General features: G+C 35.2%; 1 protein-coding gene across 8 annotated transcripts in view; it reads left to right on the plus strand.

The window, feature by feature from the left end:
* The window catches only part of CBLB (Cbl proto-oncogene B), a 234618-nt gene that overhangs the window by 15101 nt on the left and 197008 nt on the right, over window positions 1-22509 (plus strand). For all 8 annotated transcript variants that reach the window (XM_017895632.1, XM_017895643.1, XM_017895680.1 and 5 more), the window contains exon 3: window positions 1756-2006. In XM_017895632.1, coding sequence (XP_017751121.1) covers window positions 1756-2006 — 251 coding nt within the window. The remainder of the gene's footprint in view (window positions 1-1755; window positions 2007-22509) is intronic.

A 22509-nucleotide genomic window follows, 5' to 3' on the forward strand; every position in this document is an offset into this window, starting at 1 on the left:
ACCTTTTTGTGGTAAGACCATGTAAACTCTGTTCTCTTAGCAGATTTTCAGAATACAGTGTTATTAGCTATAGGCCTCATGCTGTACGTTAGATCTCTAGTCATCCTACATACCTGCACATTTGTACTCTTTGACCTTCTTCTCTCCATTTTTTCCCCTCCCCATCCCTGGGGCCCACCCACTGTTCTACTGTCTGTTTCTGTTTGTTTAACTCCTTCTTTTAAGATTCTGCATATGAAAGTGAGATCATATATTCTTTCTTTGTCTGTCTTATTTCAGTTTCATTGGGATTGCTGACAGTAATTAAACCATTTTACAGGAGTGACTGTATGCCTTACATATACCTTTCACTAAACCCAAAGTAAATGTATCTTCAACTCAAATTTCCATTAGCCAGATTCCAAAATCACCCACAGCAACTCCAGTGCCACCCAACAGGAGGCTTTAGCCAATTATGTTTAAGATATTATACTCATAGGCCAAGTGCGGTGGCTCACACCTGTAATCCCAGCACTTTGGGAGGCTGAGGCGGGTGGATCACGAGGTCAGGAGTTCAAGACCAGCCTGACCAAGATGGTGAAACCCCGTCTCTACTAAAAATATAAAAATTAGCTAGGCGCAGTGGCAGGCACCTGTAATCCCAGCTACTTGGGAGGCTGAGTCAGGAGAATCGCTTGAACCTGGGCTGCAGAGGTTGCAGTGAGCTGAGATCATGCTACTGCACTCCAGCCTGGGTGACAGACTGAGATTCCATCTTAAAAAAATAAATAAATAAATAAAATAAGATATTATACTCTTGACAATTTTACAAAAAAAAAAAAAAAAAAATGACGAGGACCTTAAGAGAGCCATGTATCTTTATGATCTTTATGTGAACATTTAACCTTTTTAAAGAGTGCTGTCCCATTACACTACATAATGCTATTGTGCAATTCTCAATGATTTCATTTTAAAGTTATTTATGTGAAGAGTTCATTATGCCCTTTCTGGAGGGATAAGAATGTGGTAGACTAACTTACTCTTGACTAAATCATATGAACATGTAGAAGTGAATACATTAGTTGAATTACTACCTTCTCTGGCCGGCAGAAGGTACTTTCAGTTCTGCAGGCAGCCCCTGAACGCCCCAGTGGTTGGGCAGCACCTGTGGTGGGATGACTGAACCGTTATATGCCACATGTTTATAGGCGTGGTAGACAGTATGGGGAGGTGGAAAAGACTGGTTCTGACCTGACACACATTTACTACTTAATAACTCAGTTATTCAAATTGCACCTCTTTGTTTTATTCTCCTTGGGGTTCAGGAACAGTACACCAAAACACTAATTAACAAACTATGAGACAGCACCAGCCGGGAGTTCAATGTAGTAAAATAACATGTAAATGTGAGGCATTGGTTGTCAACAGAAACGGCCCATTTCCTCATTTTTATTAAAAAAAAAAGACTCTCAGTGATATACAGTGATTAGCATACTGGAGTTCTGTTAACCTATGCACAATGAGGTATCTTAGAATTAAAACTTTAGGGGTTCAAAGTAAGGGTATGATATAGAAAAGATTGAATGGTAGAACAGAGTAGGACTTATTTATATTATGACAAAAGTGAATATTTGTCAGTTAATAATAAATTGGAGATAGTAAGTTAAGATCATAATTTATATTATGGAAAATGAAGAAATAGGACATGGTTCTATAATTTTTTAATTTTCTGTGAAATAAAATATTATGATTTATTTTGTTTTATCTTTGTTTTAGGTAAGACTGTGCCAAAATCCCAAACTTCAGTTGAAAAATAGCCCACCATATATACTTGATATTTTGCCTGATACATATCAGCATTTACGACTTATACTGAGTAAATATGATGACAACCAGAAACTTGCCCAACTCAGTGAGAATGAGTACTTTAAAATCTACATTGATAGCCTTATGAAAAAGTCAAAACGGGCAATAAGACTCTTTAAAGAAGGCAAGGAGAGAATGTATGAAGAACAGTCACAGGACAGGTAAGAAGAATATTTCAGATGTTTTGGTGTAAAGGTCATTTATGTTGCTTTTTACTTAATAGTTAACCTAAACGTCACCATGTAATTGTTTTGGGGTAAATGTGAGTCACTTTGTATACAGTCATGTGGTACTTAACAATGGGCATACTTTACGAGAAATGCATTTTTAGACAATTTTATTGTTGTGTGGGCATCATAGAGTGTACTTACACAAGAGCTAGATGGTATTACCTACTGCACACCTAGGCTATATGGTATAGCCTATTGCTCCTAGGCTGCAAATCTATACAGCATGTTACTGTATTTAACACTGTGGGCAATTGCAACACAATGGTAAGTATTTGTGTGTCTAAATATACCTAAACATAGAAAAGGTATGGTAAAAATACTTTATAAAAGGCTGGGCGCAGTGGCTCACTCCTGTAATCCCAGCACTTTGGGAGGCTGAGGCGGGTGGATCACTTGAGGTCGGGAGTTTGAGACCAGCCTGACCAACATGGAGAAACCCCGTCTCTACTGAAAATACAAAATTAGCCCGGTGTGGTGATGCATGCCTATAATCCCAGCTAATTGGGAGGCTGAGGCAGGAGAATAACGTGAACCCGGGAGGCGAAAGTTGCGGTGAGCTGAGATCGTGCCATTGCACTCCAGCCCGGACGACAAGAGCGAAACTCCATCTAAAAAAAAAAAAAAAAAAAACTGCATAAAAGATAAAAATGGATAACCTGTATACCATGCTTGGAACTTGCAGGAATGGAAGTTGCTCTGAAAGTGAGTAAGTGAATGATGGCAAGTTAATGTGAAGGCCTAGGACTGTTACTGTACATTACTGCAGACTTTAGAAACATTGTACACTTAGGCTACACTAAATTTATAGAAAAAAATTTCTTTCTCCAATATGAACAGCTTACTGTCACTTTTAAACTTTATAAACTTTTAATTTTTTTTTTTTTACTTTTGACTCGTATTAACAATTAGCTTAACAAAATATTTTCTTTATTATTCTATAAGCTTTAAAATATTTTAAAAATTAAGTTTTTAAAGAAGTTTATAAACTGTTTTGTTAAAACTAAGACACACACACACATTGGCCTAGACCTGCACAGTGTCAGGATCATCAATATTACTGTCTTCCACCTCCACATCTTACTCCTCCGGAAGGTCTTCAGGAGCATTAACATGCATGGAGCTATCATCTGTGATAACAGTGCCTTCAGGAATACCTCCTGAAGGGCCTGCCTGAGGCCGTTTTACTGTTAGATATTTTTTAATAAGTAGAAGGAATACCCTGTAAAATAACATTAAGAAGTAGGTAGTATAGTAAATACATCAACTAGTAATATAGTCACTTATAATGTCATTATCAAGTATTATGTATTATGCATAATTATATGTGCTGTGCTTTTATGTGACTGGTGACACAGTAGATTTGTTTACACCATCATCACCACAAACATGTAATATGTTGCACTATGACCTTGTGATGACTATGACATCACTAGGTAATAGGAATTTTTCAGTTCCATTATAATCTTACTAAAGCGCTAACATAAATATGGTCTGTCATTAACTGAAATGTCCTTGACTGAAATGTCATTACAGGGTTCATGACTGTATTTGCTTTTAACATTAATAGCTTTACGTAAATTTACTTACGATAATAGCTAGTTCATGAGACAGTATTCTCAATGTTTTAATAGACTTTATTTTTAGAGCCATTTTAGGTTTACAGGAAAATTATTCAGAAATTACAGTTCCTATAAATCTCCTCTGCCCAAGCAGTTTCTCCTATTCATGTCTTGCATTGGTGTGGTATGTTACAGTTGATAAATTATTGTCGATACATTATTATTAACTAAAGCCTAGAGTTTACATTAGGGTCCGCTTTATGTTTTGCACTGTTCTATGCTCCATAAATGCATAATGTCACGTATCTACCATTACAGTGTTGTATAGAATTGTTTCACTGCCCTAAAAATGCCCCGTGATCTACTTTATTGTCTCACTTTTCCCCCCTTGAACCCATGGCCACCACTGATCTTTTTACTGTTTGTGTAGTTTTGCCTTCTCCACAGTGTTACATAGTTGGACTCACACAATATGTAACTTTTTCAGATTGACTTTCACCTAACACTTTGCATTTTAGGTTCCTCCGTGTCTTTTCATAACTTGGTAGCTCATTTCTTTATGCCACTGAAGAATACTCCATTGTGTGGTTGTACCACGGTTTGGTTTTTCACTCACACCTTGAACTACATCTCGGTTGCTTCCATTTTTTGGGTAGTCATGTATAAAGTTGCAATAAATATTTGTATGTAGGTATTCCTCTGGATTTAGGCTTTTAACTCACTTGGGTAAAATACCTAGCAAGATTGCTGGATTTTCAGGGTATGCATAAGTTTAGAAAGAACATAAGAAACTTTCAAGAAAGTTTATAAGAAACTCCTTGACTGGTTCCAAAGTGGCTCTACCATTTTTCATTCCCACCAGCAACGAATGACAGTTCTCAGTGCTCCACATCCACACCAGAATTTGGTATTGGAGACAAGTGTTTTAAAGACATAGTTTGATTGAATCTGCGGATGTGGTAGATGTGGGTGGGAGATGTAACTTCCATCTGTGTATTTTTACTTAAGTGAGAAACTGAACTGGGCTTTCAAAGACTGAATTGACATCAACCAAATCCTGATTTTATAGCCAGGATTCTTCATTTAGAGATCCTCACTCAAATTTGTTGTTTGGTCATTTTAATGTTAAATTTCAGGATCTATCTTAAACAAAATAAAATGATAGAGTTTTCCATTTCTGGGCTATTTTAAATATTTATGGAATATTCATGATAGTGATAGTTTATTTAGATTTCCAAATTGGAAAATCAATATTAATGGAAATATATAATGTCTGAACACATTAGTTAAATTTTAGTGTGAGACTCTTAACCTGTCTGCATTTTAGTTTTCTGACATATAGGAAAACCTTTAAGAAACCTCTAAGATTTCTTTCAGGTCAGAAAAACTAGCCCCATTCTGTCTAATAACAGCACAGGGTTGTAAAATAGAAAATTCAGTTATGGAGGTATGTGGACTCTAAATTTTCTATGAATACTGGCCAAATACCTGTAACAAGTAAAACCATCAAATTGAAACATAAAAAACCCTCTTCCAGATGTAAAATGGCATAAATAATTATGTTTTTATAATTTTCTCTCTCAATTAGAGATGAACCCAAACATACTCGTAGACATCTAACCAATTATGTAACTTTGGGCTCATCACTTAATATTCTTGGGCCACAGTTTATTCATCTTGAGGGTGGTGAATCTTCCAATTGCCTTTTAGCATTAATTAATGCTCTAAACTTCTCCAGGAGTAACGAGGAATTTAAGTTGTCACAATGTGACAGAAGTAAGGTAGAGAAATATTATAGTGATTGTTTATTCTTGCAGACTTTTCAAGAACTGCTAACATCTTGGGAAGCCAGATATTTATATTAAAATTTTATTTTTCACATTGTACTTCTTCCATTGACCTACTAAAACTAAGTTCTTTACAAATGTCTTTATAATTCTTTTTTCAAAGTTAGTAGTTGTAAAATTCTTCCTGATCCAGCCAAGTCATCCATTAAATTTTACTCTTTAGAGTATCAGGACATTGACAAGGTATATAACTTCTTTGACTAGGATTTTGAGTGGATACAGTGTTTTTAATTGGATGTAATCATATATGATGTGGTAAACTTGTATCCCACTTTTACATCTTCTGTGGAAACTTGAAACATTTTCTAACTCAGTAGATGTTTTATAATTTCCATTTGATAATTTTGATAGTTTTGCTTATGTGGAAACATTTCATGGGGGACATTTAAGTTTTGATTGATCATGTATAGATTCCCATAGATTTTGATAGCTCTCATAATGCTGACTGTTCACAATGAGGTCACTCATTCTGTGTATTCTTGCCTGCATTCTAAGTGTCCAAGTGAATTTTGTTCACTGTCCTAAATGCAACCCTAAGACAAAATTTATTAGTTTCTATGCTGATATAGCATATCCTTAATTGGCTAGTACTCTCATCTTTGTTCTATTTACTGACAGTGTTCTGTGGCCAGCTGTGTTTATGCAGAACTTACATTTGATAAATGTTTCATAATAATTCATAATAATGTACCATTCTTGGTACACCATAACAGGCACATAAACTTTCGAACTGGGTTTCTTTTTCTAGTAATATATTTGGACACATTCATTTCTAGGTTCCCATAGGATTCCAAATGCAAACTGAGTCTGAAATGTGCCATTGCACACGGAGCTCTGAGGCATTTTGCTCTATAGAACATAGAAGAGTCTTCTTAGCATGTTTTCATGTACAGAGTGGCCTCATTGTGAATAATCAGCATTATGAGTTATATCAATCTATGAAAATCTGTACATTACCAGTCAAAACTTAAAAGTCTCCTATGAAATGTTTCTACATAAGCAAAACAATCAAAGGTAGTTAGGCAAGAAAGTCTATGGTTTAGTAGAATGACTCCACCTAATAGGTATGACAACACTTATTACTGGGAATATTATAAATTCACTAAAGAATCGTTTCTTTGATTCTGTAAGTAGCTCACTAGGGACATTACTATAATTGCACAAAAAATGGAGGACAGTAATAGTAGAAACAGTAATTTGGAGTTAATTGACTTAATCAGTATTACCTCATGTGATTCTGCCCGCTTTATTGAAGAAATAGTGCTGAATGAGAACATGAATCAAAATGCGTTTTTTTTTTTTTTTTTTTGAATTGAAGTCTTGCTCATCGCCCAGGCTGGAGTACAGTGGCAGGATCTCGGCTCACTGCAAGCTCCGCCTCCCGGGTTCACACCATTCTCCTGTCTCAGCCTCCTGAGTAGCTGGGACTACAGGCGCCTACCACCATGCCCGGCTAATTTTTTGTATTTTTAGCAGAGACGGGGTTTCACCATGTTAGCCAGGATGGTCTCGATCTCCTGACCTCGTGATCCACCCGCCTCGGCCTCCCAAAGTGCTGGGATTACATGCGTGAGCCATCGTACCCAGCCCAAAATGCGTATTTTAATGTTCCTGCACCTCTGTTGTTTCAACAATAAATGTGAAATTGTTATAAATATAAGGGGAGATGAGAAAAGTTTAGGTGTCAGTTCTGAACAGATTGCTTTTAAAATTTTAATTGATTGTTAATNTGGTCTCGATCTCCTGACCTCGTGATCCACCCGCCTCGGCCTCCCAAAGTGCTGGGATTACATGCGTGAGCCATCGTACCCAGCCCAAAATGCGTATTTTAATGTTCCTGCACCTCTGTTGTTTCAACAATAAATGTGAAATTGTTATAAATATAAGGGGAGATGAGAAAAAGTTTAGGTGTCAGTTCTGAACAGATTGCTTTTTAAAATTTTAATTGATTGTTAATTATGAATGAGTAGCCTGAATTTTAAAGCAATTTTATATAAATGTAATAAATAGAAAATAAATAAGTAAGTGGCATTCAATACATTTCCTAGTTACTTAGGTCCTGTGTAGAAGGAGAGAGGTAGAAATTATAGTTACATAATTGTATATGCTACTGAAATAGATATTTAGGGCACAGTGAAAGTCTTTGCCTTGAGAGTAGATAACGATTTCTAGTAGAGAAAAGGTATGAAGAGGCTGCGTGCCTCCCCCGATTGATACAGTAAACCTCCATCTTTTATATCATTTTTCCCAAATTGTTACTGTTGCTGGTGTTCTTTTGTTTTGTTTTGTTCTTTTTCTTTCTTTCTCTTTTCCTGCAAACAGTTCAACGTCACACTGAGGTGGTGCTCCTCCAGCCGGGTGTCTAAACCATTCTGAGCTGACATTTCTGGGAAGAGTAATTCAGTGATTTCTGGCAAGCATAAAGCTTGCATGTGTATGTGTGTATATGTGTAGAGAGAGGGTAAAGAACATGTGGAGAAGTCTGTAGTTTGAAGCACAGAGAAAAGGAGAAACTAAGTATCATGTTACTTAAAGTTTTAGTGGCACAAGTAAAAATGGCAATTGTCATTGCTAACAAATGTGTAATTGACAGGAGGCACTTCTGTGATTTGACTGGCAGTTTCATCAGTTAACGGTTTTAGTAGTAAAATTTGTTTCATCTGAAAAGTATGTATTAATCAGCTGCTCTGCAAGGTCTGGTGTTGGCCACTGTGTTTTTTAAAACGCTCAGAGATGATGGCTGAAGGATACTGAGATTTTCCATATTTTTGAACTGCTTGAGTGAGCCGGTGTGCTACAACCCATTTTCCCTTCCTACACACTGCTAGACAACCACTGAAAAAAAAAGTCAACTGAGGTGGAAAAAATAGCTCTGCCTTTGATAGACTGTGAATAAAATAAAGATTAACAAAAGGTCTGGCCAGAGAGGAAAACGTAGGTGTTGCCTTAACATTAACATTAATGTCATTTCAGAGCCCTTGAACCATGCCTTATAAACCAGTGTTGTAGAAAAAATAAATGACAAAATGGGGTGTGTGTGTGTGTGTGTGTGTGGTGGAGGGTTACATGTTTTGTAGTTTAAAAAAGTATTTGACATAGAAAAATTAGCTCTAGAAGAAGCTAGCCTTTATTTAAAATCGGGCAGAAATATTTTTCTCCATTGACCATTTGGCTAAACAAAGAATAGCTTGTAATCTGCTCCATTGATAAAGTGCCTTTCCCCTTAAAGGACTACAGATCACTATGCTTGCTGTTTCTAATTGTGTTGGTTATTTACAAGATAGTGTACCAAAAAACATTTTGCAACTGGTACATTGAAGATACATAGTTAAAAGATCAATCAAAAACAACAGCAACCACAAAAATAACAACAAGAGCAACGACAAAACAAAAGCTGCAAACAAACCTACTTTCTTTCCTTATATTACTGTATGACATCATTGCTTTGAGTAAAGAATAAAGTAGTAGTAATTTAAATGCTTAAATTTATATTCATACAAATGCTGATACCGTGGTCATTGAAATAGTTTTGCAAGTCTTCATAGGTTTTCAGTTCACCATATAAAGAGACTGATCCGTATGTGTAATCTGTGTTTTAAATGGTAGTTTTAATAATTACTGGACCTCACAGTTTAATGGGCATGTTTATAATGCTACGTCACTTACCGCATTTTGTCATAGTCAGCTCTGTATATAGTGAGAAGAAAATGAAAAAAGTGCTGTTTAAGTATAGGAATGTGGAGCCAGGAAATCTTATGCTCTGATGCCGTTTCTGCTCCCAGTGTTCTTTGTAACTTTGGCTTCCTGACTCCAATCTACATTTTTGAGTTATTAAATTATTTTCTGGATGTTCATAACATTTTTACCTCAGACATTTCAATATCATAAATGAAAATTAAGTTGTTTCAGACTAAATGCTACTGTTGCTACCTCAGTCTATTAATTTTTCAACTTTAGTAGTAGTTTCTGGTAAAAATATTGTTTTCGTTATTGTAATTATTTGTAAGAGAACTAATCTTAAGAAGATTTGTCTTTTATAAGTAAGTTATACTATATTGGATATTTTTCTGTGAAATATGTAATGATACATGAAAGGGAATGGCTTATATTCATCATTAAAATAATGTTACATTTAAAACATTAACCTAGTTTTCTGTTACTCCTTTTTTTGTTTACTAATGGTGAAAATTGCAATTATTTTGAATTTGATGAGGACAAAGGTCAAATTGCAAGTAGAAAATATTTCTAAATAAATATATTTATTTCTAAATCAAAATAGGCAACTAATTTCTTTTGAACACAAGTATTTTTATATAAACATATACTTTTACTCATTTTTTTTCTATATTTGTTTGCATTCAAGGCATTTTTTCCTTTTAAATGGGAAACTAGAGGAATGAAAATATGAATTTTTGATACTTCAAAATAGTAATTTTTAAATTTGATTCAGAAGACAAATAGTAATCAATCTCTTATGTAGAAGTATGTCTGCCAGACAGGAAGTAGAATTTGCTTTAGAAAGCTTGAAAAATCTTCTGAGATTGATTTATTTTAAATAAATAAAAAGTTCATTTTATCTTGATGAGAATGTTTTTATGCATATTTCAAGCATCTGAGTGATGTGAATAGACTTTTCTAAAGTTTAGAAATCAAGGGGCTCATTTCTTTAATATACCATGAAAGTAGAGGCCACAAGAAAGTTATTTAGACAAATGTTTTCAGAGTTAAACAAAGGGAGTCTGTTAGGGGTGGCAGGTGAGAGCTTGCAGGACTGTTAAGGACTTTATGGCCCTATGTATTTGGCTAACTGCACCGCTGCTGCTTAGCTAGCTATATACAGTGTAATTTTCTTGTTGATTTTTCAGCGAAAAGTGAAAGTTTTTTTTTTTTAACAGCAGTTTCCTCTCTAGGGTATATTTTACAAAATACAAAAGAAAATAAAATTATTCAGATGTAATTAAAATGAATTCCACCATTAGCTTTTAAAATTTTAATAAAATGCTTACTTATAATACATTTATTTGCTGTTTATTTCATTTATTTAGTTTTTTTTTTTTTTTTAAGCCCCATGTTAATACCATTCAGTCCCCAATTCCTGGTTTCTTAGTAACTAAAACTTATTGCAAGTATTTTAATTTCTTCTAAATCAGATTATATATTATACACATATGATAGTTGGATATTAAAATTGGGGACTTTTTTCACTACAGAGGAGCGTTTGTTAAATGTTTATATATTCCTGAGAATGATACCAATTTATAATGTATAATAAGCAAACTCACAAGACTCAAGTGAACTTGGCTTTGCAGTGGAATACCTTTTATATTTTTCAGTCTTAGGTAGCTTATTAAAACTGATGTTTTCCTTTCAGTAAATATCTGATGACATTAAAATTTGATAATTAAAATCCAGAAGCACTCAAGAAAGAATGCCTGCTTTTAGTTTCATAATAACAATACTCCCACAAAGAAAGTTGATGAATGATGTCTTTCAAGTGGCAGAGTTGTTATTTAGTTAGAGAAAGCTCCTTTGGCAGTTTCTTATAAAACTGAAGTTTGTTTATAAAACAGACAAGCTACAATGATAATCCTATAGCCTGAAGAGTGCTTGGAAACCTAGCCCAAGAAGAGTCTTGTTTTTCAGCGATTTAACAAAGAAGTGGAGTTTCCAAGAATCCAAACAGATTAGCATTCAGTGCTAATTGGGTAGGGTGTAAAATAGTATTCATGTCTGATGGTTTTGATGTGAAGTGCTTCATAACCATTCAGTTTTCTAATTTTTTTTTAATATTAATCTTTTGTCTCTTCCAATTTATTGTTTGAGCATGAGTTTTTGTTTGACTATACAAGTATACATCAATGGTTCATAGATGTGCTGTAAACAGCAAGACACACATGAGATCATTACAAAAAGTGCCTTTTAGAGATTAAAATAATAGAGATTGAGGCTCTGTTGTTTAGTGGAAACATTGAAGAACAAATTAAACTGAAAGGTAATTTAGACGTCCTATTGAAATGCATTACTTTGAACATCTGACTATGTGATTATAATATACCACTTTCACATATAATCACAAATGTGTGACTGTATTTGTTTCTTTGGGCTGCCGTAACGAAGTACCACATACTGGGTGGCTTAAACAATAGAAAGTTATTCTCTCACATTTCTGGAGGCAAGAAATACGAAATCAGGGTGTCAGCCAGCAGGGCGTTGCCCCCTCAGAATCCTCTAGAATAGGTAATTTCTATGTCTGTCTTAGTTTCTGGTAGCTCCAGGCATTCCTTAGCTTATGGCAGCATAAGTCTGTTCTCTGCTCTCTCAAAACACAGTGTTCTCTGTGTATGTATGTCTGTATCCAGATTTCCCTCTTGTAAAAATACCAGTGATTTTGGATCAGGGCCTGCCCTTGTGACCCCATCTTGACTTCATTACAGCTGCAACGACGCTGTTTTGAAACAAGGTCATATTGACAGGTAGGATTGAGGTTAGAATTTAAACATATCTTTTTAGGGGACACCATTCAATCCCTAACAGTGACCAAATATGGCAGTGTACATTTATACTAAGAAGGGGAAGAAAGTTGAAACTCATTAGAACATGTCATGGAAGTTTGAAAAACTTAGATTAATAGAATATAATACCAAACAAAATTACTTATAATTATTNAAGGGGCTCATTTCTTTAATATACCATGAAAGTAGAGGCCACAAGAAAGTTATTTAGACAAATGTTTTCAGAGTTAAACAAAGGGAGTCTGTTAGGGGTGGCAGGTGAGAGCTTGCAGGACTGTTAAGGACTTTATGGCCCTATGTATTTGGCTAACTGCACCGCTGCTGCTTAGCTAGCTATATACAGTGTAATTTTCTTGTTGATTTTCAGCGAAAAGTGAAAGTTTTTTTTTTTAACAGCAGTTTCCTCTCTAGGGTATATTTTACAAAATACAAAAGAAAATAAAATTATTCAGATGTAATTAAAATGAATTCCACCATTAGCTTTTAAAATTTTAATAAAATGCTTACTTATAATACATTTATTTGCTGTTTATTTCATTTATTTAGTTTTTTTTTTTTTTTAAGCCCCATGTTAATACCATTCAGTCCCCAATTCCTGGTTTCTTAGTAACTAAAACTTATTGCAAGTATTTTAATTTCTTCTAAATCAGATTATATATTATACACATATGATAGTTGGATATTAAAATTGGGGACTTTTTTCACTACAGAGGAGCGTTTGTTAAATGTTTATATATTCCTGAGAATGATACCAATTTATAATGTATAATAAGCAAACTCACAAGACTCAAGTGAACTTGGCTTTGCAGTGGAATACCTTTTATATTTTCAGTCTTAGGTAGCTTATTAAAACTGATGTTTTCCTTTCAGTAAATATCTGATGACATTAAAATTTGATAATTAAAATCCAGAAGCACTCAAGAAAGAATGCCTGCTTTTAGTTTCATAATAACAATACTCCCACAAAGAAAGTTGATGAATGATGTCTTTCAAGTGGCAGAGTTGTTATTTAGTTAGAGAAAGCTCCTTTGGCAGTTTCTTATAAAACTGAAGTTTGTTTATAAAACAGACAAGCTACAATGATAATCCTATAGCCTGAAGAGTGCTTGGAAACCTAGCCCAAGAAGAGTCTTGTTTTCAGCGATTTAACAAAGAAGTGGAGTTTCCAAGAATCCAAACAGATTAGCATTCAGTGCTAATTGGGTAGGGTGTAAAATAGTATTCATGTCTGATGGTTTTGATGTGAAGTGCTTCATAACCATTCAGTTTTCTAATTTTTTTTTAATATTAATCTTTTGTCTCTTCCAATTTATTGTTTGAGCATGAGTTTTGTTTGACTATACAAGTATACATCAATGGTTCATAGATGTGCTGTAAACAGCAAGACACACATGAGATCATTACAAAAGTGCCTTTTAGAGATTAAAATAATAGAGATTGAGGCTCTGTTGTTTAGTGGAAACATTGAAGAACAAATTAAACTGAAAGGTAATTTAGACGTCCTATTGAAATGCATTACTTTGAACATCTGACTATGTGATTATAATATACCACTTTCACATATAATCACAAATGTGTGACTGTATTTGTTTCTTTGGGCTGCCGTAACGAAGTACCACATACTGGGTGGCTTAAACAATAGAAAGTTATTCTCTCACATTTCTGGAGGCAAGAAATACGAAATCAGGGTGTCAGCCAGCAGGGCGTTGCCCCTCAGAATCCTCTAGAATAGGTAATTTCTATGTCTGTCTTAGTTTCTGGTAGCTCCAGGCATTCCTTAGCTTATGGCAGCATAAGTCTGTTCTCTGCTCTCTCAAAACACAGTGTTCTCTGTGTATGTATGTCTGTATCCAGATTTCCCTCTTGTAAAATACCAGTGATTTTGGATCAGGGCCTGCCCTTGTGACCCCATCTTGACTTCATTACAGCTGCAACGACGCTGTTTTGAAACAAGGTCATATTGACAGGTAGGATTGAGGTTAGAATTTAAACATATCTTTTAGGGGACACCATTCAATCCCTAACAGTGACCAAATATGGCAGTGTACATTTATACTAAGAAGGGGAAGAAAGTTGAAACTCATTAGAACATGTCATGGAAGTTTGAAAAACTTAGATTAATAGAATATAATACCAAACAAAATTACTTATAATTATTTTTTAAAAAGATCTGTAGCTCAAATAAGATTTTTTCAGGTGTGTAATGCATGGTTAATTTATTTGTGCATTACTTTTTGTAAGTATTATTGGAAAACATGGTGTATTCTACATTTACCAATAATACATTTTTATATTTATTGATATAATTGAATTTGTAAGTACCTTTTTATAACATTCTTACTGATTTTAATGTATAAAATGCCATCTCTCTTTAGAAATTATTAATAATGCAAATATGTAGATTTAAGTTACATTTATAATATTAATAGCCCTAGTTATTTCTTAACAATCCCTGTTTAATTTTGTGATAATCTCTGAAGGATTAATTAGAATAGTTAATTATAACTTACTAAATCTGTTTTTAAAGTTTTCTCTATTGCACATAGAAAAGAAACAATTGGGAAGTGTTTTCCATGTTGGTAGCAAAGAGAAGGCGACACCACATTCATTTTGTCTTTAGTATTAAAATATGAAGTATTAAACATGATTTCAATTCAAATTTTAGGAAATCAATTTGAGGATTTTAGTTTAAACAAGAGTAAATGATTGTTTCCGAAAGTGGCATGTTGAATGGTTTAAACCATGGGTCAGCAAACTGTACAGAGCCAGATAGTAAATATTTTAGACTTTGCCAGATGGTCTCTGGCAATTAGTCAGCTTTGCCTCTGTACTAGGCAAAGCAGACATAGACAGTCTGTAAATTAATTGGCATGGCTATATTTTAATGAAAATTTATTTACAAAAATGAGCCAGACCAAACTGGACCATTGGGTGGTCCTTCACCAACCCTTGGCTTAAAGTACCAATCTAATTTTTGGAGAGTAAAATTTTAAAACTATTTTATCCACACCGATCTATCATATAAGTTGCATTATATATAAGTTTCATCAACACAGACTGAGTATATAAGTTGGCTAAAAGTAACAATACTCATTTAACAATACAATGCTGTCAGAGACCCAGGCTCTTTCTGGCTGATTGTAATTCCTTTCCTTAGCATGTTGCGTTTTATCTTCCTTCTGTTTCCTTCACAGTTGTAGAATTCCTGCTGCAGCTTCATTTTTTAAGGATACAAGGCAGGAAAGGAGAAGGGCAGCACCACACGTGTCTGTCTGCTTATCTTGGATTGAAAAGCTGCCACAGTACCTTTCCACCTACTTGCTTCCTCTATCCGATTCTCTTCCATATTATTTAGGCCACTGGGTCACTCCGCGTTACAAAGGTAGCGGTATATTGAAACTTTGATATTTCAGCCTCCACAGCAAAGCAAGGCAAGGGAGAAAGGGTATTTACTCATTCAGTCTAAATTGTCAAAAGAGATAGTCAGATATCCACTGACACTGTTTATTTAAACATGGTATAACTTGGCTTTAAGGCATATTTCTTTAAAAATATATTGTCAAGAACTATGAAGTGCCTGAAGCTACTTTGCCATACTTTTAGTGCTAGCAGAAGACAGGAGAATATTTGGTCAGGAAAAATGAACCGTTTATTAGTCACAGAGGGACAGCATTAGGCAAGGTGTCATCATTTGTGCCAGGTCACCAACCCTCAGTTTCTACAGGACAGTATAAAGGGCAGGAGACACCTGTATGTGCAGTGGCTGGCATTGCAGATGAACCCCAAGCCTGAGGACCCTGAATCTTTTATAATGGACAGTAAACCTGCCTGACCCTTGCCCTGGAAGGAGACATTATCTTTGTTGAATTAGACTGCAAACCTCTTTTTTTTTTTTCTCAGAGGAAAACACTGTCCCTGTTATCTAAGGCTGTTTGCTACACAAATGTTCCTGAAAGGAAAATTTGAAAGGCTGTCAGTATCTGGTTGCATGACATGAAAAAATGTGAGAGACCTATAGATACTTCTCCCCAAAATATTTATGTTCGTTCATTCTTAAAAACCATAATTGTATCTCATGTTCTCAGTTTTGAATACTACTTAAGAGTAAGGGTATTCTTTTTTGGATTATTGGTAAGCTTAAACTCTTGGGTTCTGCCATTTTAATATATATATAATAAACTATGTATTTGACATATCTAATATGTATATTAGAAATCTCACATATATATGAAATAATGTGATCTCCAGAACAACTGTGGAAACTTTGTGGTGTAAACATTTTTCATTCCTTTTTTTTTTTTTTTNCAATAATACATTTTTATATTTATTGATATAATTGAATTTGTAAGTACCTTTTTATAACATTCTTACTGATTTTAATGTATAAAATGCCATCTCTCTTTAGAAATTATTAATAATGCAAATATGTAGATTTAAGTTACATTTATAATATTAATAGCCCTAGTTATTTCTTAACAATCCCTGTTTAATTTTGTGATAATCTCTGAAGGATTAATTAGAATAGTTAATTATAACTTACTAAATCTGTTTTAAAGTTTTCTCTATTGCACATAGAAAAGAAACAATTGGGAAGTGTTTTCCATGTTGGTAGCAAAGAGAAGGCGACACCACATTCATTTTGTCTTTAGTATTAAAATATGAAGTATTAAACATGATTTCAATTCAAATTTTAGGAAATCAATTTGAGGATTTTAGTTTAAACAAGAGTAAATGATTGTTTCCGAAAGTGGCATGTTGAATGGTTTAAACCATGGGTCAGCAAACTGTACAGAGCCAGATAGTAAATATTTTAGACTTTGCCAGATGGTCTCTGGCAATTAGTCAGCTTTGCCTCTGTACTAGGCAAAGCAGACATAGACAGTCTGTAAATTAATTGGCATGGCTATATTTTAATGAAAATTTATTTACAAAATGAGCCAGACCAAACTGGACCATTGGGTGGTCCTTCACCAACCCTTGGCTTAAAGTACCAATCTAATTTTGGAGAGTAAAATTTTAAAACTATTTTATCCACACCGATCTATCATATAAGTTGCATTATATATAAGTTTCATCAACACAGACTGAGTATATAAGTTGGCTAAAAGTAACAATACTCATTTAACAATACAATGCTGTCAGAGACCCAGGCTCTTTCTGGCTGATTGTAATTCCTTTCCTTAGCATGTTGCGTTTTATCTTCCTTCTGTTTCCTTCACAGTTGTAGAATTCCTGCTGCAGCTTCATTTTTTAAGGATACAAGGCAGGAAAGGAGAAGGGCAGCACCACACGTGTCTGTCTGCTTATCTTGGATTGAAAAGCTGCCACAGTACCTTTCCACCTACTTGCTTCCTCTATCCGATTCTCTTCCATATTATTTAGGCCACTGGGTCACTCCGCGTTACAAAGGTAGCGGTATATTGAAACTTTGATATTTCAGCCTCCACAGCAAAGCAAGGCAAGGGAGAAAGGGTATTTACTCATTCAGTCTAAATTGTCAAAAGAGATAGTCAGATATCCACTGACACTGTTTATTTAAACATGGTATAACTTGGCTTTAAGGCATATTTCTTTAAAATATATTGTCAAGAACTATGAAGTGCCTGAAGCTACTTTGCCATACTTTTAGTGCTAGCAGAAGACAGGAGAATATTTGGTCAGGAAAATGAACCGTTTATTAGTCACAGAGGGACAGCATTAGGCAAGGTGTCATCATTTGTGCCAGGTCACCAACCCTCAGTTTCTACAGGACAGTATAAAGGGCAGGAGACACCTGTATGTGCAGTGGCTGGCATTGCAGATGAACCCCAAGCCTGAGGACCCTGAATCTTTTATAATGGACAGTAAACCTGCCTGACCCTTGCCCTGGAAGGAGACATTATCTTTGTTGAATTAGACTGCAAACCTCTTTTTTTTTTTCTCAGAGGAAAACACTGTCCCTGTTATCTAAGGCTGTTTGCTACACAAATGTTCCTGAAAGGAAAATTTGAAAGGCTGTCAGTATCTGGTTGCATGACATGAAAAAATGTGAGAGACCTATAGATACTTCTCCCCAAAATATTTATGTTCGTTCATTCTTAAAACCATAATTGTATCTCATGTTCTCAGTTTTGAATACTACTTAAGAGTAAGGGTATTCTTTTTTGGATTATTGGTAAGCTTAAACTCTTGGGTTCTGCCATTTTAATATATATATAATAAACTATGTATTTGACATATCTAATATGTATATTAGAAATCTCACATATATATGAAATAATGTGATCTCCAGAACAACTGTGGAAACTTTGTGGTGTAAACATTTTCATTCCTTTTTTTTTTTTTTTGAAATGGAGTCTCGCTCTGTCACCCAGGCTAGAGTGCAGGGGTGCAAACTCGGCTCACTGCAAACTTCGCCTCCTGGGTTCACGCCATTCTCTGCCTCAGCCTCCTGAGTAGCTGGGACTGCAAGCACCCACCATCACGCTCAGCTAGTGTTTTTTTTTAGTAGAGATGGGGTTTCACCGTGTTAGCCAGGACAGTCTTGATCTCCTGACCTCATGATCTGCCCGCCTCGGCCTCCCAATGTGCTGGGATTACAAGCGTGAGGCACCGCGCCCGGCCTTTTTTTTTTTTTTTTTTTTTTTTTTTTTTTTTTTTGAGATGAAGTCTTGCTCTGTCGCCCAGGCTGGAGTGCAGTGGCACGATCTTGGCTCACTGCAGCCTCCACCTCCCAGGTTCAAGCTATTCTCCTGCCTCAGCCTCCCAAGTAGCTGGGACTACAGGTGCACGTCACCGTGCCCAGCTAATTTTTTTTGTATTTTTGTAGAGACAGGGTTTTACCATGTTGGCCTGATTGGTCTTGAACTCCCGACCTCAGGTGATCTGCCCACCTCGGCCTCCTAAAGTGCTGGGCTTACAGGCATGAGCCACCGTGCTCAGCCTACATTTTTTATTCTTGTTTGCATTCTAGAAAAAAAAAAAACTTTAATAATTAAAGAAGAAACAATTTTAAAAGACTGTTTCATTTCAAACTCATTATCCTTTAGAAAGAGAAGAGGATTCTGTTTTCTTTTTTTTTCTTAAGTGATATACTTCATTCACTTTTCAACTTTGACTACTGTAATTTTAGGTTTAGACCCAAATAATTGATTTCAGTAGGTAAGGAAGGTTGAAATTATGTGATATAAGGATGATATTATTTATCTTTGTTATCAGTGTCTAAACCTCAGAGATGAGCACCAGGTAGTCCAATTCCATTTTCCTGTGTGAAGAAGCTAAATAGACTGGCGGTTTCATGACTTGACACACTGGGGTGTGCATATAATATTCATGTGTGATATATTTCTAAATGAAGTCTCATTACCAGTTAGCATGTCTGAGCCTGCAGCTGTTGGCATATGAAGGGTATCAGAATTGTAATGCCTTTTTCAACTTTGTTTCAGGAGGACTCATTTGAACAATTAGCACATTTTATGGTTGTGAAAATGAACTGTTGTTTTTTCTCTTCATTAAACCAGAATTAATATTGTATGTCATCTGGTCAGTCGATGCAAGTTTTTTTTTTTCCTAACAAGGTGATTGTATTCATTAGTTAAATTTAGAAAGACTGTTTAAAGCTTTATTTTCAAGCATACCTTTTCTGTATCTCTTCCTTTCTCACTCTGTTTGTGTATATACATGTGTGAAATATTGCATGTAACTTTTAAGCATTTAATTTGTCTCGATGGGCACAGATTTTAAAAGGAAGTAAGAAAGATTACCTAGTTTTTTTCTGAACTATATTAATGATAAAGCATCGCAGCTCATTTTACAGATGCTGAAAACACTTCACGTTTTGTTCTAAAGGTTTTTGTAGGGCATATTGATTTCCTATGATTGTACATTATGTGGAGGTGTCAATTTTATTCTTTTTCCAGAGATTTCAGAAAATTTTAATTTAACTAAAGATTTCCATACTGGTCAGCTGGGTCTCATTTATCTGATTAAAATAGGTTTGCGTGGGTACAAGTCCTAAAGCAAATTCTCCTTACCAAATTTTTTGTGAAGTTTTCCTTTTAATACTAATTTTAGTTTGTTCTCATTGTAATTGCATATGTAAAAAATATGTTTTGATAAAACAACTGAAACTTTGAAGTTAATAATTTATCACAATACTTTTTTCCTCATTATATCAACACTTGGTAAACTACAGACTGTGAGCCTAATCCAGGTTGTGTTTCCTTCTTTGAGTAAATTTTCAATGGCAGAGCCATGCTCATTAATTTACTTACTGTCTATCGCTACAATGGCAGAGTTGAGTGGTTCCATAGAGACGATCTGGCCTGCAGAGCTCAAAACTTTTGCTCTCTGGGCTTTTATTGAAAATGATTGCTGACTCCTGCATTACTGATATCATTTTCATAACAGTCTTAAAAACTTGACATTTTTAAACTTAAATACTTTTTTCTTTTTGCTGTTTTCTTCTCTACCCTATTTCTGCCAACAGTTCTTTGTGAATTACCATTGTGATCTTCTAAAGGCAAAAAAATGGTAGGTAGTCAATGACCGATAGCTATAGGCCTATGAAACTAACATTTCCTATCTTGTCTCAATATTCTGATGTGTATAATTGTTCTAAAACATAATAAATTTAGGCCTTTTTTTTTGTTTTTAACACAAGATGTGCCACTAATGTCTGACAAGCATTTAATCTAGTGGCTTTCCTGCATTTTCTGTGGATCAGATGCATTCTAATCCTCTGAAATGATTATTAAGTACAGATTCCCAGCCTTTATATAATGCCTGCTAAATTTACCAGTTGGGATCTACACATATGTATTGGTAAATAGTGCCCTAGTAGTTTCTGACATTCTGTCTGCTTTCAGAATCCACGTGTCAGATTATCTCCTTTTATGTATAAGATTATCAAGGACTATTGAGGTGGCACAGGTGGGGATAGAATCCTGGATGTGTTCAGAACTCTTTTCATTTTACTAAGCTTCCTTTATACTACCAGAGGAATCCACTTCCAGTCATGAGTCACTTGAAAGAGGGGGCCGGGCATGATGGCTCATGCCTGTGATCCCAGGACTTTGCGAGGTCAAGAGATTGAGACTATCCTGGCCAACATGATGAAACCCCATCTCTATCAAAAATGGAAAAATCAGCTGGGTGTGGTGGCATGCTCCTGTAATCCCAGCTGCTCAGGAGGCTGAGGCAGGAGAATGGCTTGAACCCGGTAGTTGGAGATTGCAGTGACCAAGATGGCACCACTGCATTCCAGCCTGGTGACAGAGCGAGACTCCATCTCCAAAAAAAAAAAAAAAAAAAAGAAAAAATTTCTGTTACCTGGGCTTTGTAGGACTATCACTATGCATATGATCCCCTGGAGCTTAACTCCCCTAAATAGCTTAACTATTTGTTTGGAGCTGGTAGGTAATAGATTCTTATTTTGCAAGTCTAAACAGCACATATATGCACTATATAACACTACATAAGATAGCACTACAGAAGGTTTAGGTGATCTCACATCTAGGTTTCATACCATCAGTTTCCAGAAGGGCCACTTTGTATTTCTAGGTGAGAGGGGGATGTCTGTGGCTTTACCCTTTATCTATCTGGGGCAGAGATTATCTACTTTTCCATGAAGCTAATCACGATTACTCATTCAAGCCTGCTTCTGCCTCTGCCACTCTTGGGCATTGCTTTGCTTCTCCAGTTTTTCTCTGATATTCTGTTTTTAAATTGGCTTTGTCTGCTTGACTGTGCTCAGGCTCTGCATGTGCAGGGTAGGTATGGGGGAATTCTATCAGCTTGCTGAAGGTCAGGCACCTCACATCAGCTCTTAGTTTGAGAACCAACCTCTCGCCTCTCACTTGTTTTTCCAGGCTCCTGGAATCCGAGCTTGTGATGCCTGTCGACCAAATCTGATAACAGATTTTTTTTATTTTATTAATTTCATCCCTTGGACATCTCTTTCCTTTTATGAAAGAATGTAAGAAGGAACAACCAAACCTCAGCTTCTTTCTTAAACAATTCAGAAGCCACAGAAGCTGTGGGCTCCACCCAAGGTCTCAAACTATCCTAAGCCATGTTATTTTTTCCCATTGCTTAAAATGCTGGTGACATCTAGGAAGATCATCTATACCTAAACAGATTTATGTCTGAAATAGGAAAGTAAGTTATTTAACACTTAGTTGCTTTGTCTCAGTGACATTTTTTAATTTAGTAAAATAGACCTCCCTGCAAATAGTGAGCCTTATAAATGTCTCAAAGACATTTAATCCAAATAAAATTCTATTTTACTTGGCATAGATAATATAGAGGCAGAGCTTTTAAAAATAAATGTTTTGAATGCTTTGGCAATGAAAGTTTTATGAATCTATTGAATATCTAGTTCAACTAGAGAAACATTTTTAAGGTCCTGTCTTTAAACACAGATTTTTCTTTGAGTGTAATTTGTTTGTATAAATTTCAGTGATTCAGGCCAGGATTGTCACTAAGGAGAAGGATTTTGGTATGCATTTTAACAGCATTAGTTAAAAATAAGAATTTA

Source organism: Rhinopithecus bieti, unplaced genomic scaffold, assembly GCF_001698545.2.
Source record: "Rhinopithecus bieti isolate Rb0 unplaced genomic scaffold, ASM169854v2 scaffold_1422, whole genome shotgun sequence".
Taxonomy (NCBI): Eukaryota; Metazoa; Chordata; class Mammalia; order Primates; family Cercopithecidae; genus Rhinopithecus; species Rhinopithecus bieti.